Raw genomic sequence first — 16,036 nt, forward strand, 5'->3', positions numbered from 1 at the left:
GAGAATATCCACTACCATCAAGAGGCTCCATAGGTCAACACCCATTGCAGGTTTAATAGTTCCGCTGGTCCCATAGGGCCAGGGAGTCCGGTTAAACATTGCCTGAAGCCACCGGAACTTGGATCGCCCCACATGGAACTTATCCTGAGGCGACCGTTCGGACTATAAACGGGTCAATGAGGAAAGAAGAACTAGGAAACGTTCCAAGGTAGGGCTGAAAACTCTGCTTGACTGAGAACAGGTACTGCGACTCTCCTCAGTCTTGCCACAGTCAACCGAAAGGAAGGCTCGGAGGATGTGGTAACAGAATCTGGCGTCCCCAGGTGGTCACCCATCCAAGTGCCGACGTTGCTTAACCTCGCTGGACGGACGAGAAGCGGGGTTTCCAACGTGGTAAGGCGGTTGACTCAATATCATGGCCAGATACTCCAGATGTTGAGGCAGAGGAAGAGAAGGCTCCAAGCAAAATACCATGAGCCCACACTCATGGTCAGCATTCGGAAGCTTTTCCCGGCGCTGAAGAAGGTCGAAACCCGAGCCTACCGGAGTTGACCAGCCCTCCAAACAGCAGAGGAGGCGGAAGTCTGCACCTGAGCGGCCAAGAGGAAGGCAGGGAGAGTTCTCTGGGGAAACAAACCTGCTATGCCACGGCGGGATAGCCACACTGCATCATAAGCAGGAATACTTGCAGTTTAGGCTGAATTCAACGAGCACCCTGGAAGATGGATGGAATGGAAACTGAAAGTACCCGTCCTTCCGATCCAGGGTTAAAGGAGTCCTGTCGCCTCGTTACCAGTCTGATCGATTCTGCTGGTCTACGCTGGCCGAAGTTTGTTCGACAAACTTGATCAGGGCTGAGAGGTCGACTATGGACATCCCCTCTCAGATCCTTCCTTACAAGAAAGGATCGACTGAGGGGGCCAGGGGTGAAGCCGTCGATGATCCTAAGGAAGACCTTCGCCTAAGGTATGGATCATTCTGCCCAACCGGGCAACTCTGCTGATGCTATGGCATAGAGGTTCAGAGACACTGAATTCGCTGACAGAGACGGCAGGCGCGATATCCTTGGCTACTCACAGAGATTGTGCGGGAATGGGCATCGGGAAGCTGTCATTCGGATGAGTAACCTTAAGCATCCTCCCAGCGAAAAAACCTGCAATCCTAGAGTTCGTGAACTCCTTTTAGGACTATGCCCCCCCGGGGGAGTCTCCCGTGCCATCTGTTCCTGACAGGAGGAAACTGCAATTGGACACCTTGTCCCAGTTGTCGTAGCCGATAACTTAGGCCGACGTGGTTGAAAGAAAAGGGAGCTGGAGCCCTGCAGAGTCTGGAAGAAGGCGCCTTGGAGGAGTGAAACCGGAAGTCGATTTACTCCGCACAGCAGATGTTTAAGTCTCTGTCCTTGGGCAAAGACAAAACTCTTCTCAAGGATGGAAGGGTGTCTGAGGTCGTTGACCTCCACAGATGAGACACCCGAAGGAAGCCTTCAGTCAGTGCGTCCAGATGGTAAAACATCGAGCTTGTCCGCAAGTAGATACTTAACGACGAAAGGCCAAGGTGCCTGAGCTCGAGAGGAGGAAAGTACCCTTGATCTTCCTGTAGCTTCCTTGAACCAAACCTCGGGCCGTAACCGAGGAGGGAAAGAACCTGGTAAGCTCCCAGAGGAAGAGGTAAGCAGTCACCCCTTGTCCGATGGAGAAATCTTCAACGGAAAGCCCCCCCGCCAAAAATCCTTCCAGGGCGGGAGAAGGAGAGAGTACTCGTGCAGGAGAGGGGACCCTCGAGACCGACCTCTTGGGAACCAACTTCGCCCTGGGGGAAGTCACCACGAAGTCCACTCCTCTCTTTCTCTTCAGCGTAGGAGAGACAGCCGCTGGTTTGTTACCCTGGCCGGTGAGTGCTGGTTTCATAACCCTCATTAACGCCCGTGCCAGCGGATCAAACCATGTCTGCTGCTCCAAGGACACAGAGTCCGAAATCCTCGCTAAGGTGAAAGGGATCGGGCGATCCTTTGGAGAGGACACGACGGTTCCTGCCTGAAAAGAAGGTGGGAAGAATGCTGTACTGACCTGTCTTCGTCCTGCACTACCAACCTGTGCTTGGATGGAGGTGATCCCGAGTGCCGCCTAGGAGCACGCGTCCCTGCTGCTACCACCGGCTGTGGAATTCGCCGCGAACTATGGTCGCGCGAGGGCGAACGGTGGCGCAAAGGCGAATGGTCGCGCGGGCGCGCAGGCGAGTGGTCGCGCGGGCGCGCAGGCGAGCGGTCGCGCGGGCGCGCAGGCGAGCGATCGCGCGGGCGCGCCGGCGAGCGACCGCGCGGGCGCGCCGGCGAGCGATCGCGCGGGCGCGCCGGCGAGCGACCGCGCGGGCGCGCCGACGAGCGATCGCGCGGGCGCGCCGGCGAGCGACCGCGCGGGCGCGCCGGCGAGCGATCGCGCGGGCGCGCCGGCGAGCGATCGCGCGGGCGCGCCGGCGAGCGATCGCGCGGGCGCGCAGGCGAGCGATCGCGCGGGCGCGCAGGCGAGCGATCGCGCGGGGCGCGCAGGCGAGCGATCGCGCGGGCGCGCAGGGGAATGGGCGTGACGGCGAGGGATCGTGCTGCCGCGTAGGTGAAGAAGATCGCTGGCGGTAAGCGATGGCGAGCAGCATGTGTAGGTGAATGATCGCGTGATAGGGTGCGATGGTGATCAGCATCCGCAAGAGGGCGAGCGTTCAGGGTTGTGCGATGAGGAGCAGCATGCGTAAGCGGGCTATCGTGCAGGGTTGTGCGATGGCGAGCAGCATGCGCAGGTGAATGATCGCGTGAAAGGGTGCGATGGTGATCAGCATCTGCAGGAGGGCGATCGTTCAGGGTGGTGCGATGAGGAGCAGCATGCGTAAGCGGCCAATCGTTCAGGGTTGTGCGATGGCGAGCAGCATGCGCAGGTAAATGATCGCGTGAAAGGGTGCGATGGTGATCAGCATCTGCAGGAGGGCGATCGTTCAGGGTTGTGCGATGAGGAGCAGCATGCGTAAGCGGGCAATCGTTCAGGGTTGTGCGATGGCGAGCAGCATGCGCAGGTGAATGATCGCGTGAAAGGGTGCGATGGTGATCAGCATCTGCAGGAGGGCGATCGTTCAGGGTGGTGCGATGAGGAGCAGCATGCGTAAGCGGGCAATCGTTCAGGGTTGTGCGATGGCGAGCAGCATCTGCAGTTGAGGGTCGCGCGATGGCGGTCAGCATCTGCAGTTGAGGGTCGCGCGATGGCGGTCAGCATCTGCAGTTTGAGGGTCGCGCGATGGCGGTCAGCAGCTGCAGTTGAGGGTCGCGCGATGGCGGTCAGCATCTGCAGTTGAGGGTCGCGCGATGGCGGTCAGCATCTGCAGTTGAGGGTCGCGCGATGGCGGTCAGCATCTGCAGTTGAGGGTCGCGCGATGGCGATCAGCATCCGCAGTTGAGCTAGTAGCTGGCGAACCATGTTCCTTCAGAAGTGTTGGAGAACGTTGGCGTGCCAGCTGTAACACACGTGGGCGATCTGGAGATCGCTGGCGAGCTGATGATCGCTGACGAGCTGACGATCGCTGGCGAGCTGATGATCGCTGACGAGCTGATGATCGCTGACGAGCTGATGATCGCTGACGAGCAGAAGGCTACGCGTGGAAGCCTGCGCAAAGAAGAAGAGTCCTTGACCCCGACCTGAACCGAAGTTCTAGATCGCGAGGGCGAACGTGGGCGCACAGGGCACGTAACAGGAACCACAGGGAAGATCATCTTGAAAGCGCTGACGAACAGGAGAGCGCTGACGAACAGAAGGGCGCGCAGGGAAACCCTGACACGCAAGGGAAGAACCCCCGTGGGGGCAACCCTTTGCCCCGAAGGGATCGTTGTCCGCCGGGAGACTGATGTCCGTCGGAAGACCGCTGTCCGTCGGGAAGACCGTTGTCCGTCGGGAAGACCGTTGCCCGTCGGAAGACGAGATTAGACTGCTGTCCATCTGCACCAAGACGGAAGATCGAGAAAAAGAAGTTGTAGGCTGCAAACGGAGATTCAAAAAGGCGCCTCAAGCACCCTTATAGGGAGATGAGAGGCCCTTACGACGAGGCGGACGGAGGGCCTTACGGCGAGGGAGGCCAACAGCAACAGCAACAGAAGAAACCTCCGAAGAGGAGTCTCTATGAGTGTACTCTCTCGCGAACGAAAGAGAAACACTTCGTGGAAGAGACTGGTCAGCCAGTGACCTAAGAGGGGCAATCCTCCGAAGAGGAGCTCCTGCAGTTGCCCAGCCCCTTGAGCGAAACTGCAGGTGCGACCGCTCAGCACCAAGAGCATAGTCGCACGAAAAAAAGGCAAGAGAAGAACCCCCCAAAAGAGGAAAAGCTCAAGCCTGGACAGGAAAAAACTTCCCTCGGAAGGAAAGTTATCCGCCCAAGGAGGCAAGCCTCCTGACTGTTCTAAAATGAACTGGAGAGCTGTCCGTCGACACGGGAGTACTACCAGTAGAAGGAGACACGCCCCTGACGACAATACAAGGGGGGAGGCAGCAACAGCCGAATCCCCAGGACTCAACCAGACAGCTCACACCGTTGCTATATTACAGAAACGAACTAGATCGGTAACTGTAAAAAAATAAAACAAATAATATTAGTACACATTCATTCCCCCGGGAAGGCTCCGAAGAGGAATCCCGAGGAAAAGGAACAAGAATTACACAACAGGCACGTGCCCTCACAACCACTTACACTCGCGGAAGGAGAGCTGTAACCAAAACAGAATTATAACAATTATAATTATGTAACTATGTAATTATGTAATTTAAAAATGAATGAACACTAAAGAAAAAACGAAAACCCCGAAAGGAATCGTTCTACAAGCTGAAAAATTAACAACTACAATTAGATTCATAAACTAATTGAGACAAAATGTACGGCGTAGCAACCCCACCCACACGGGAAGGAAGCTACAAGGGCGTAGTAAAACATAGTAAAAGGGGTGAACGACCTCAAGAGAGAGAGAGAGAGAAAGACCGAAGTCAAACTCGATCGCAACCCATAAAATTAGGCCGTGGTGGCCTAACTGCCGAGGCCTCCACGTAGATATCGTACACTACACACACACATCTGAAAAGGAAACTTACTTATTTCTATACTCAAATATATATACAAACATGAAAACATGTTTACATATATATTGAGTAAAAGAAAAGTAAGCGATTAAGTAAAGACAAAACAGACAATGGCTGCCAAGCGAGGACCAAGACAGAGACGTCTGTCACAGTCCGAGCCAAAAGTGAAAGTGAGTATTCACCTGTGTGTGAGGGGGAGGAGGGGTAGCTAGCTACCACTCCCCTACCCCCCCCGCTAACTAGCGCGGGGGTAATACACCCTCGTTAAATTCTAATGGCTCGCCATTTCAGCTACGCTAAAAGTAATACCCTTTGTAAATAGCGTGGTTTGTATTTCGGTTACGGAACAAAACATATTTTGTAAATGCTTTTACTGTAAATATCATTATTTATCACTTTCATCATGCGCGTTAAATGCCTTTTTTGTTCTGAGCGTGGTTGTTTACTGAGCGTACTTTATGACGCCGTCGTTTCAGGCGGCGTCATAAAGAAAAACATTTCATTTGGAAGTCCTAAGGAAAATTAAGTAAAACATTGGTAATAACAAAATCAACATACTGTATACATCAATATAATCGATGCAAAAACTAACCTATACATATATGTGTACAGTACACTAAATGAGTTTGTTTCTTCATTATGATCAGAGATAAACGTAAACAAAACATTGGTTGCCATTTTTTATCGTGCTTTTTAGGTGTTTAGGAAACGCATGATATAAAATCGCCTTTAATATTTGTGCCTGTTTTAGTTTAGGGTACTGTAGTACATGCATTAAGTGTTCTGTACATTAAAGGGTAGTTTGTTAACAGTACTACGTACAAGGGAAGGTTTTAAAAGTCCGAATATACATGTTAAATAAATAGGTAAATATGGTGTCAATACTTCGCGGATTTTCACCTATCGCGCCCGCGTCTGGAACCTATCAACCGCGATAAACGAGGGTTCACTGTATACTAAGAGGATGCTTCATTAAAAGTATGGGTTTGATACCTGATCTGAAGGATTCGCCCACAAATGAAAACTGGAACAAGACAGTCAAAGAAGTTGGACACCTTTGTAGGGGGACAAGACTAAAGTGAACAGATGTGGTAGAAAGCAGTAAAAATGGGGCAAAGGATTTGCTTAAAAAACCTTTACTGCCACCTAAAATTCTATACACTTTCATTATTTACTTTATAATGATTTACGAATCACCTTACAGCATTTCTAATAATGTACTGTAATACTGAATAAACATAATTTAACAATCTGCCATCTTCACTTGACTGGAAGTTTTACCATCTAGTAGGCATTTAGCCTGCTATTCTTTAGGATCTCCCATCTCAATGGTAATATAGATATTTTTACATAATACTAGTAGCAGTTGAAACATGAAATTCTTCTCCACCTATGGTAAACTCTCTGTAACTCATAATTATAAACAGAAAGTCTCCATTAAGGCAGACATTATAATGCAAGGCTGGATACTACTAAGATGTGCATGGACATCCAATTTTTCATGTTTAATTGTGGGAGACGACAATGACGTCCTCTATTTGATCATATAAATGCTTGTAAAATAAGTTTAAAATAAGTCTATGCATTACAGGGTTATGTCTATATATATTGTGATGATGTTAGGTCCACATACAAAATGCAATGAATTGCAGTCTGACCTTCAACAGCTTACTTAATCAACTTTGACATGAAATAAAGTCACATGTTATGGGTAGGTTGTATCAAATGTTTAAAGAGCTCTCTAAAAAGGGTTCCTATCTAAGCAAAATTCTATAGCATACTGAGTCTCCCACTTCTTGACACTTGTTACACAAGTCTTAACATTCCATTAATTTGCAAAATGATATTTTAATTATAAAATAAATTTTTGAATATACTTACCCGGTGAATATATAATAGCTGCAACTCTGCGGCTCGACAGACAACATACTCAAAAAACTCGCGAGCGATCGCTATGCAGGTTGCGGGTGTGCCCACCAGCGCCAACTGTCGGCCAGATACCACTCTTGTATGTAAACAAAACCTTCAATTCTTCTCGTCCCGCTGCGTCTCTATTGGGGAGGAAAGGAGGGTCATTTAATTTATATATTCACCGGGTAAGTATATTCAAAAATTTATTTTATAATTAAAATATCATTTTTAAATATCTAACTTACCCGGTGAATATATAATTGCTGATTCACACCCAAGGAGGTGGGTAGAGACCAGAGTTAATTATGTTTACAGCGTATAAGCTAAGAGTTTTTTCATTTTGACAGTTGTCAATATAACAAAACCAAAATAAATAGGTACCTGGTAAGGAAGTTGACTTAGACGATTACTCTGCCTTGTAAGTCTGTCTTCCTCACGGAGCCCAGCGATCCTCTAAGGATGCTGACAGACTCCCAGGAGCTGAAGTATCAAGGGCTGCAACCCATACAACAGGACCTCATCAAACCCCTAATCTGGGCGCTCTCAAGAAATGACTTTGACCACCCGCCAAATCAACCAGGATGCGAAAGGCTTCTTAGCCTTCCAAACAACCCATAAAAACAATATTAAAAACATTTCAAGAGACAGATTAAAAGGATATGGAATTAGGGAAGTGTAGTGGTTGAACCCTCACAAACTACTGCACTCGCTGCTACGAATGGACCCAGTGTGTAGCAGTCCTCGTAAAGAGTCTGGACATCTTTCAAGTAAAATGACGCGAACACTGACTTGCTTCTCTTAACCGAACACCATAACGCTTCAGATTTACCTCGTAAAGGCTTAGTACGAGCTAAATAGAACTTAAGAGCTCTAACGGGGCATAATACTCTCTCTAATTCGTTGCCTACGATCTCTGATAAGCTAGGAATATCAAAAGATTTAGGCCAAGGACGAGAAGGCAGTTCATTCTTGGCTAGGAAACCAAGTTGAAGAGAACAAGTGGCTTTTTCTGTCGAAAAACCAATGTTCTTGCTGAAGGCATGAAGCTCACTGACTCTTTTAGCTGAGGCCAAGCACACCAGGAAAAGAGTCTTAAGAGTGAGATCCTTCAGGGAGGCTGAATGTAAAGGCTCAAACCTGTCTGACATGAGGAATCTTAGGACCACGTCTAAATTCCATCCAGGTGTAGCCAAACGACGTTCCTTAGAGGTCTCAAAAGACTTAAGGAGATCTTGTAGATCTTTATTGTTGGAAAGATCTAAGCCTCTATGCCGGAAGACCGAAGCCAACATGCTCCTGTAGCCCTTGATCGTGGGAGCTGAAAGGGAGCGAACTCTTCTCAGGTATAAGAGAAAATCAGCGATTTGGGCTACAGAGGTACTGGACGAGGATACAGATACTGACTTGCACCAGTCTCGGAAGATTTCCCACTTCGATTGGTAAACTCTAATGGTAGAAGCTCTCCTCGCTCTTGCAATCGCACTGGCTGCCTCCTTCGAAAAGCCTCTAGCTCTCGAGAGTCTTTCGATAGTCTGAAGGCAGTCAGACGAAGAGCGTGGAGGCTTTGGTGTACCTTCTTTACGTGTGGCTGACGTAATAGGTCTACTCTTAGAGGAAGACTTCTTGGAAAGTCTACCAGCCATCGAAGTACCTCGGTGAACCATTCTCTCGCGGGCCAGAGGGGAGCAACTAACGTCAACCTTGTCCCTTCGTGAGAGGCGAATTTCTGCAGTACCTTGTTGACAATCTTGAATGGTGGGAATGCATATAGGTCTAGGTGAGACCAATCTAGGAGAAAGGCATCTATATGTATTGCTGCTGGGTCTGGGACTGGAGAGCAATAGATTGGAAGCCTCTTGGTCATCGAGGTTGCAAAGAGGTCTATGGTGGGTTGACCCCAAGTCGCCCAAAGCCTCTTGCACACATCATTGTGGAGGGTCCATTCGGTTGGAATTACCTGACCTTTCCGACTGAGACAATCTGCTAGAACGTTCAAGTCGCCCTGGATAAACCTCGTTACCAGGGAGATGCCTCGATCTCTTGACCAGATGAGCAGGTCCCTTGCGATCTCGTACAGTGTCAGGGAGTGGGTACCTCCTTGTTTGGAAATGTACGCCAAGGCTGTGGTGTTGTCCGAGTTGACCTCCACCACTTTGTCTCGAAGGAGACTCTCGAAGCTCATCAAGGCCAGGTGAACTGCCAAAAGCTCCTTGCCGTTGATATGCATGCTCCTCTGACTTGAGGTCCACAGACCTGAGCATTCCCGACCGTCCAGTGTCGCACCCCAACCCAAATCCGATGCGTCTGAGAAGAGAACGTGGTTTGGTTTCTGAACTGCTAGGGGAAGTCCCTCTCGTAGACTGATATTGTCTTTCCACCAATTCAGGCAAGTCTTTACTGTTTCGGAAATCGGGATCGAGACCGCCTCTAGCGTCTTGTCCTTTTTCCAGTGAAAAGCTAGATGGAATTGTAGAGGTCGGAGGTGTAGCCTTCCTAGAGAGACAAACTGCTCCAGGGATGATAGAGTTCCTACTAGACTCATCCAATTCCTGACTGAGCAACGTTCTCTCTTCAACATCCTTTGGATTACGAGCAGGGCTTGATCTATTCTGGGGGCCGACGGAAAAGCCCGAAAAATTGGACTGCGAATCTCCATCCCTAAATACAGAATAGTTTGGGATGGGATCAGCTGGGACTTTTCCAAGTTGACCAGAAGTCCCAATTCCTTGGTCAGATCTAAAGTCCAATTGAGATCCTTCAGACAGCGATGACTGGACGAGGCTCTGAGAAGCCAGTCGTCCAAATAAAGGGAGGCTCGGATACCCGATAAATGGAGGAATTTTGCCACATTCCTCATAAGCCTCGTAAACACGAGAGGAGCAGGACTTAGGCCAAAGCACAGGGCCCGAAACTGGTACACCACATTGTCGAACACAAATCTCAGAAAAGGTTGGGAATCTGAGTGAATGGTGATGTGGAAGTAAGCGTCTCTTAGGTCGAGAGAGACCATCCAGTCTCCCTTTCTGACCGCTGCTAAGACTGACTTGGTGGTCTCCATGGTGAACTTTGTCTTTGTGACAAAGACATTCAGAGCACTGACGTCTAGCACCGGTCTCCAACCTCCTGTCTTCTTCGGTACTAGGAAGAGACGGTTGTAAAACCCCGGTGATTGAAGGTCCGAGACTTTGACCACCGCTCCCTTCTCTAGCAAAAGAGACACTTCTAGTTTCAGGGCTTGTCTCTTTGCTTCCTCTCGGTACCTGGGAGAGAGATCGATGGGGGACGTCGCTAGAGGAGGTTTGCGTACAAATGGGATTTTGTACCCCTCTCTGAGCAACCTCACTGACTGTTGATCTACGCCTCTCTTCTCCCAGGCTTGCCAGAAGTTCTTGAGTCTGGCACCTACTGCTGTCTGAAGCTGCGGGCAGTCAGACTCTGCCACGCGAGGACTTGGCTCCTTTCCTCTTTCCTCTCTTCCCTTCGGCACGAGTATTTCCCCTGCTGGGGGCTCTGCCACGAAAGGGCGGAATAAACCTGGACGCTGGAGTGTCTATCCTAGGTCTAGCAGACAAGGCAGACGAAGGGGTCCCTTTGCGAGCCGAGGACGCAACCAAGTCATGGGTGTCCTTCTGCACTAGAGACAACGCTATTTCCTTAACTAAAAGTTCAGGAAACAAGAACTTAGACAAAGGGGCAAAGAGTAGCTCAGATCGTTGACAGGGCGTCACTCCTGCTGACAGAAAAGAGCACAGAGACTCTCGTTTCTTTAGGACTCCTGACGTAAACGAGGAGGAGAGCTCATTGGATCCATCGCGGATGGCCTTATCCATGCAGGACATAATGAGTAAGGAGACATCTCTATCGGCTGATGAGATTTTCCTACTCAAGGCTCCCAAACACTAGTCAAGGAAGTTGAAAACTTCAAAAGCCCTAAAGATGCCTTTAAGTAGATGGTCCAGGTCTGAGGATGACCAACTAATCTTCGAGCGTCTCATGGCTAGGCGGCGGGGAGAGTCTACAAGACTTGAGAAGTCGCCCTGGGCAGAGGCAGGAACTCCCAAGCCGAGAACTTCTCCCGTGGCATACCAGACGCTCGATCTAGACGAGAGTTTAGATGGGGGGAAGGCAAAGGCCGTCTTCCCTAAACTCCTCTTGGTTTCCAACCAATCGCCTAACAGCCGTAAAGCTCTCTTGGATGAGCGAGAGAGAACGAGTTTTGTAAAGGCTGGCATGGCAGCAGGTACGCCTAAAACAAACTCAGACGGCGGCGAACGAGGAGCCACAGAGACAAAGTGTTCAGGAAACAACTCTTTAAAAATGAGCATGACTTTTTTAAAATCCATAGAAGGCGGAACTGCTCTAGGCTCATCAATATCTGAAGGATGATCCTCAGGCTGAGGGTCAGCAACGTCCTCATCCGAAAGTTCTTCATCTGACAACTGATGAGAAACAAGCAAAGGGGTTGGCAATGCTTGACACGCAGCGTCCGCCCGCACTGGTGCATAAGTGGCGGAGCAGGACGCAGCGTCCTGAAACTGCTGAACAGTCTGGGAACTGTCAACAACAACAGGTGCGTGAGGACGCACAGCGTCCACCCGAGACTGCTTAGACCGCCTGGGTTGTGCAGTCAAAACAACTCTAGGTTGCGGAGGTTGACGAACCGCGTCAAAACAAGTCAACTCTGATGGTTGGCGAACGTCCAGCACGTCACCAGACGCATCAGCGAGTTGCCTAACGTCCACCTGCAGCTGAAAATTCACACGAGACCGCATCGGGTGTGGTACAACCCCAACTGGTTGACGTGAGCTGGCTACACCAACGTCAACAGGACGCACAACAGAACGCTTGGGTGGCTGACGGCCAGGATCTCCATGAGATAAACGGCTAGGTTCAACGGAAACCTTCTCTGCGTTGTAGTCTTCCATAAGGGACGCAAGCTTAGACTGCATGTCCTGCAGTATAACCCATTTAGGGTCTACGGTAACGGGTGCGGTAACAGACGGGGTTAGCGCCTGAGACGGCACAACTTTGCCTTGCTTAGGCGGCGAGCAGTCATCCGATGACAGCAACGGGTCCGAACTGTCCCAATGACTACATCCAGGACGTTGGACCTGTCCTGAAGGGACCGACTTGCGTTTCAGAGGCCTAGAAACCTTGCTCCATGGTTTCTTGCGTGAAAAGCCTTCGGACGACGAGGTAAAAATGGGCTCTCTCGTCTTATGGTAGGGGCGATCTTGACGAGATACGCCTGATACCATAGAGGGAACGTCTGTTCGCTGATCAAGGCCTCTCGAACCCATAAGTCGTACGACATTGCTTCTCCCCTGGGCTTGGGAGCTTGCAAGAGGTCCCGGACTAGGTGAACGACAGGCACGAACAGACGAACCCTCGGTCGCAACACTGTTCACAACACTTTGCGCACTAATCACTTTCCCACTTTCCGCCGTGGCACTATGGCACTTAAGTTCCTTCACGTCAGCCATGAGTTGATTACGGTCACTTGCTAACGCCTCAACTCTCTCCCCCAAGGCATGAATAGCACGTAACATGTCTTGCATAGACGGTTCCTGAGTGCTAGAAGGGGGGTTAGGAACAACCACTACAGGGGAAGGATTAGGTTCAGGGGCATGTGGAGAGGAAAAATCTACGGACCTAGATGAACTTCTCCTTACCCTATCTCTCTCTAATCTGCGTGTATACTTATCATATTCGAGCCAATCGAATTCCGAAAGGCCCACGCATTCCTCACACCGATCTCCCAATTGACAGGTTTTACCCCGACAATTGGAACAAACAGTATGAGGGTCGAGAGAAGCCTTTGGAAGACGCCTATTACAGTCCCTAGCATTACACTTTCGAAATCTAGGTACTTGAGAAGGGTCAGCCATTTTGAATTAGTCAAAGAAAATTCCAAAAACAATCCAAGTCATCAAAAAATAATCCGATTCAATAAAGAGTTCAAGAGTTTATGTTGAGGAAAAACACCTGTACTGCGAAAGCTCAAACCAAAATAAAGTACTTCACCAAATATGATGGGAAAACTCCAGGTTCTACAGCGAGTATAAATACGTCTTGTCGTCAACGTCGACAGAGAAGAATTGAAGGTTTTGTTTACATACAAGAGTGGTATCTGGCCGACAGTTGGCGCTGGTGGGCACACCCGCAACCTGCATAGCGATCGCTCGCGAGTTTTTTGAGTATGTTGTCTGTCGAGCCGCAGAGTTGCAGCTATTATATATTCACCGGCTAAGTTAAATATCTAAAATTCATAATCTAATAGGCATTGCCTACTGATTAAAAGTACTTTACAAATCACAAATCTAAAAACCTCTGACTCCCTGTTTCGAAATAAAGAAGTTTACTGAAGCTATAAAATACATAAATCTGCAACATACCTAGGGCATCAAATTGTTCTTTAATTTGGAATGCCAGCTCTCGTGTTGGAGTCAAGACGAGAGCAAATAATCTCTGAGGCCTTTCAATAAGTGCTTGAAGAACTGGAATTCCAAAGGCGCCAGTTTTTCCCGAACCTGTTTCTGCCAACCCAATGACATCGCGTCCTGAATACAAATATAAAATAGTCAAGAAGTTGTGTTCATTATACAGTAAAGACAAAACTATATACAGTACGGCATACAATCTAGCAATACTGAAAGTGTAAAACTCAGCAAACACATATCAATGGTATAAATAAAAAAATATATTTTAAAAACTCTTAAAGTATAAATCTTAGAGAAAAAATACTGTAATTCTTTGTCATACCTTTAAGAGCTATTGGAATTGCTTCTTTTTGGATGGCCGATGGGGCCTTCCAGCCTAACTGCTTGCACGCTAGGCATAATTCTTCGATCACGCCCTGAAATAAAAACCACAAACTTTGTCAAACTTTATTATCATTATAATTAGCTAAGCTCCAACCCTAGTTAGAAAAGCAGGATGCTATAAGCCCAATATTATCATCATAATTAGCTAAGCTCCAACCCTAGTTAGAAAAGCAGGATGCTAATAAGCCCAATATTATCATCATAATTAGCTAAGCTCCAACTCTAGTTAGAAAAGCAGGATGCTATAAGCCCAAGAACACCAACAGGGAAAACAGCTCAGAGCACAAAGGAGCATAAAACACTATAGCCTTGTCCTATGTTAAATTAATAGTCTGCATCTAATTCTCAATGATTAGGCTTAATCACGGGGCAAAATGTAGAAAGAGATCTTCTGGAATGGGAACATAAAACTAGAAATGTAGTTAGTCTCAAACTCATTACTGTACCACAGAATGTATGGTGCTTACGGAGGAAGTCTTCCATTAGCTTATTTGCTTATAAAAGGATTCTATGTTTGAATCAAATGTAACATGACACTGCGCATGGTTTGAATATCTTTATCTTAACAAATCATATCACCATTACTGTATATAGAATCATACTAATGTATTAAAACAATGAGTTTTTATAGGTTACATTACACAGCCTTATAAAAAAACAGTCTGTGGCAAATAATATATCATATACTGTCTACATATAAATGCCTTGATCAAAAAGTCTCATAATAATCCAACTACAATATATGTAGCTATTCCTGACTCTTGATAACACAGCAACCTCTTTTGAATTATAGCATCAAGGTGGAAGACTACAACGGTAATATGGAAGTTTGGACTTAAATATGTTGTGACCATCATTTCTAAATCTATCATCTATGAACGGTATAGGTAATGATTTACATCATATAATTGTGTCACTAAAATTACCTTGATGTGAATATATATGTTATTAATGTTTGCACCTTAATAAAACGTTGATTTGGAAATTTTCTTGTCTTTATTGGAGCACAAATCTCAATGGTTTATAAATGAATATGAAATTGTCTAAATTTTCCGCAAGACCTGCTTACATATATTTTATAGAGCAAAACCCATATATGTCAATATTTCAAAAAATCATACTTAAAAACATAAAGCAAGCTAAGGTACAACTCAAATCAATCTATGAGGGGAATTGGCTGAATGAGCCTTTGTATAAAGACGGACAGGATATCTCGTGTGCATTGAACACTTAACTTAAACTTCCCCAGCCTAACATAACCTACAAGCCGTGTCCATACCTACTTCCCTAATGGGGGAGACCCCATACACTACCAGATTCTTGGCGATAGGGCTTAAAATAAGGAAAGGGGTGTATGTATGATAGTGGCCACCTGCATATATGATTGCAGCTAAATTAGAATAAGGCCGTGTAAGGGGGGTCACACGGGGGCGTTAACCCCTCCGTTACTTTACTTACTTTTACGGGTTTATTTCTCGCCCACTAAAGTTCTGTTCAGGCGGGCCTTGGTGTGTGAAAAAATAATTTCTTTCCAGTTAATATTTTGCTCTGTATCGTTATCAGTTATTTCGCTAGCATTTGTATTCAGGCTTAATAGTTTTCAGGTCACTATTGTAACACTTTCTAAAAAGATAAGTTTTCAGATTTTTCTTGAAAGCTGCCACATTATTGCTATTCTTGACATCGAGAGGAAGGTCGTTAAAGAGTCTCGGTGCAGTAGGTAAAGACAAGGTTTGTTGCTTAGGTTAGTGGGGAAAGTCGAGGTTAGTTGATGGCCATTTTTAATCCACAAGGGAGAAACTAGCCGCTGACACACAAAGGCTCCTAAGGGAATCATAGGCCATGACCGTCATCATACATGCATCCTACAATAGCTTATTATAAAGGATCTTTCTGCATCCTGAATATTGCACAATGACGAAACACCGAGAGTAGGAGGCCGACACGTGGAAATCTCCCTCGTTGTTTACGAGACAGCTGGCCTAATACATTCCTATTATTTTCATATTAATACATTTCCCATATTAATGCATAATGATATATAGCCATAAACGAATATAAAAATGTAGTTTAAGCTTACGAGATCCTGAAAAGTAGTGCTGTCTTCAGTGTCACCCATGTTGTTTACACTAGGAGAAGGAACGTGAATAGTAGTAGTAGTGGAGAGTTGGCGTTGTAACGCCTCTGCTCTGACCC

General features: G+C 47.4%; 1 protein-coding gene across 1 annotated transcript in view; it reads right to left on the reverse strand.

Moving 5' to 3' along the window:
• The window catches only part of pths (porthos), a 29,320-nt gene extending 13,284 nt beyond the window's left edge, over positions 1-16,036 (reverse strand). Inside the window, exons 1-3 of the mRNA XM_068367263.1 lie at positions 15,921-16,036; positions 13,779-13,872; positions 13,412-13,576 (exon numbers count right to left, since the gene is read on the reverse strand). Coding sequence (XP_068223364.1) covers positions 13,412-13,576; positions 13,779-13,872; positions 15,921-15,959 — 298 coding nt within the window. The 5' untranslated portion in view covers positions 15,960-16,036. The remainder of the gene's footprint in view (positions 1-13,411; positions 13,577-13,778; positions 13,873-15,920) is intronic.

The sequence above is a fragment of the Palaemon carinicauda genome, chromosome 45, assembly GCF_036898095.1.
Source record: "Palaemon carinicauda isolate YSFRI2023 chromosome 45, ASM3689809v2, whole genome shotgun sequence".
Classification (NCBI taxonomy): domain Eukaryota; kingdom Metazoa; phylum Arthropoda; class Malacostraca; order Decapoda; family Palaemonidae; genus Palaemon; species Palaemon carinicauda.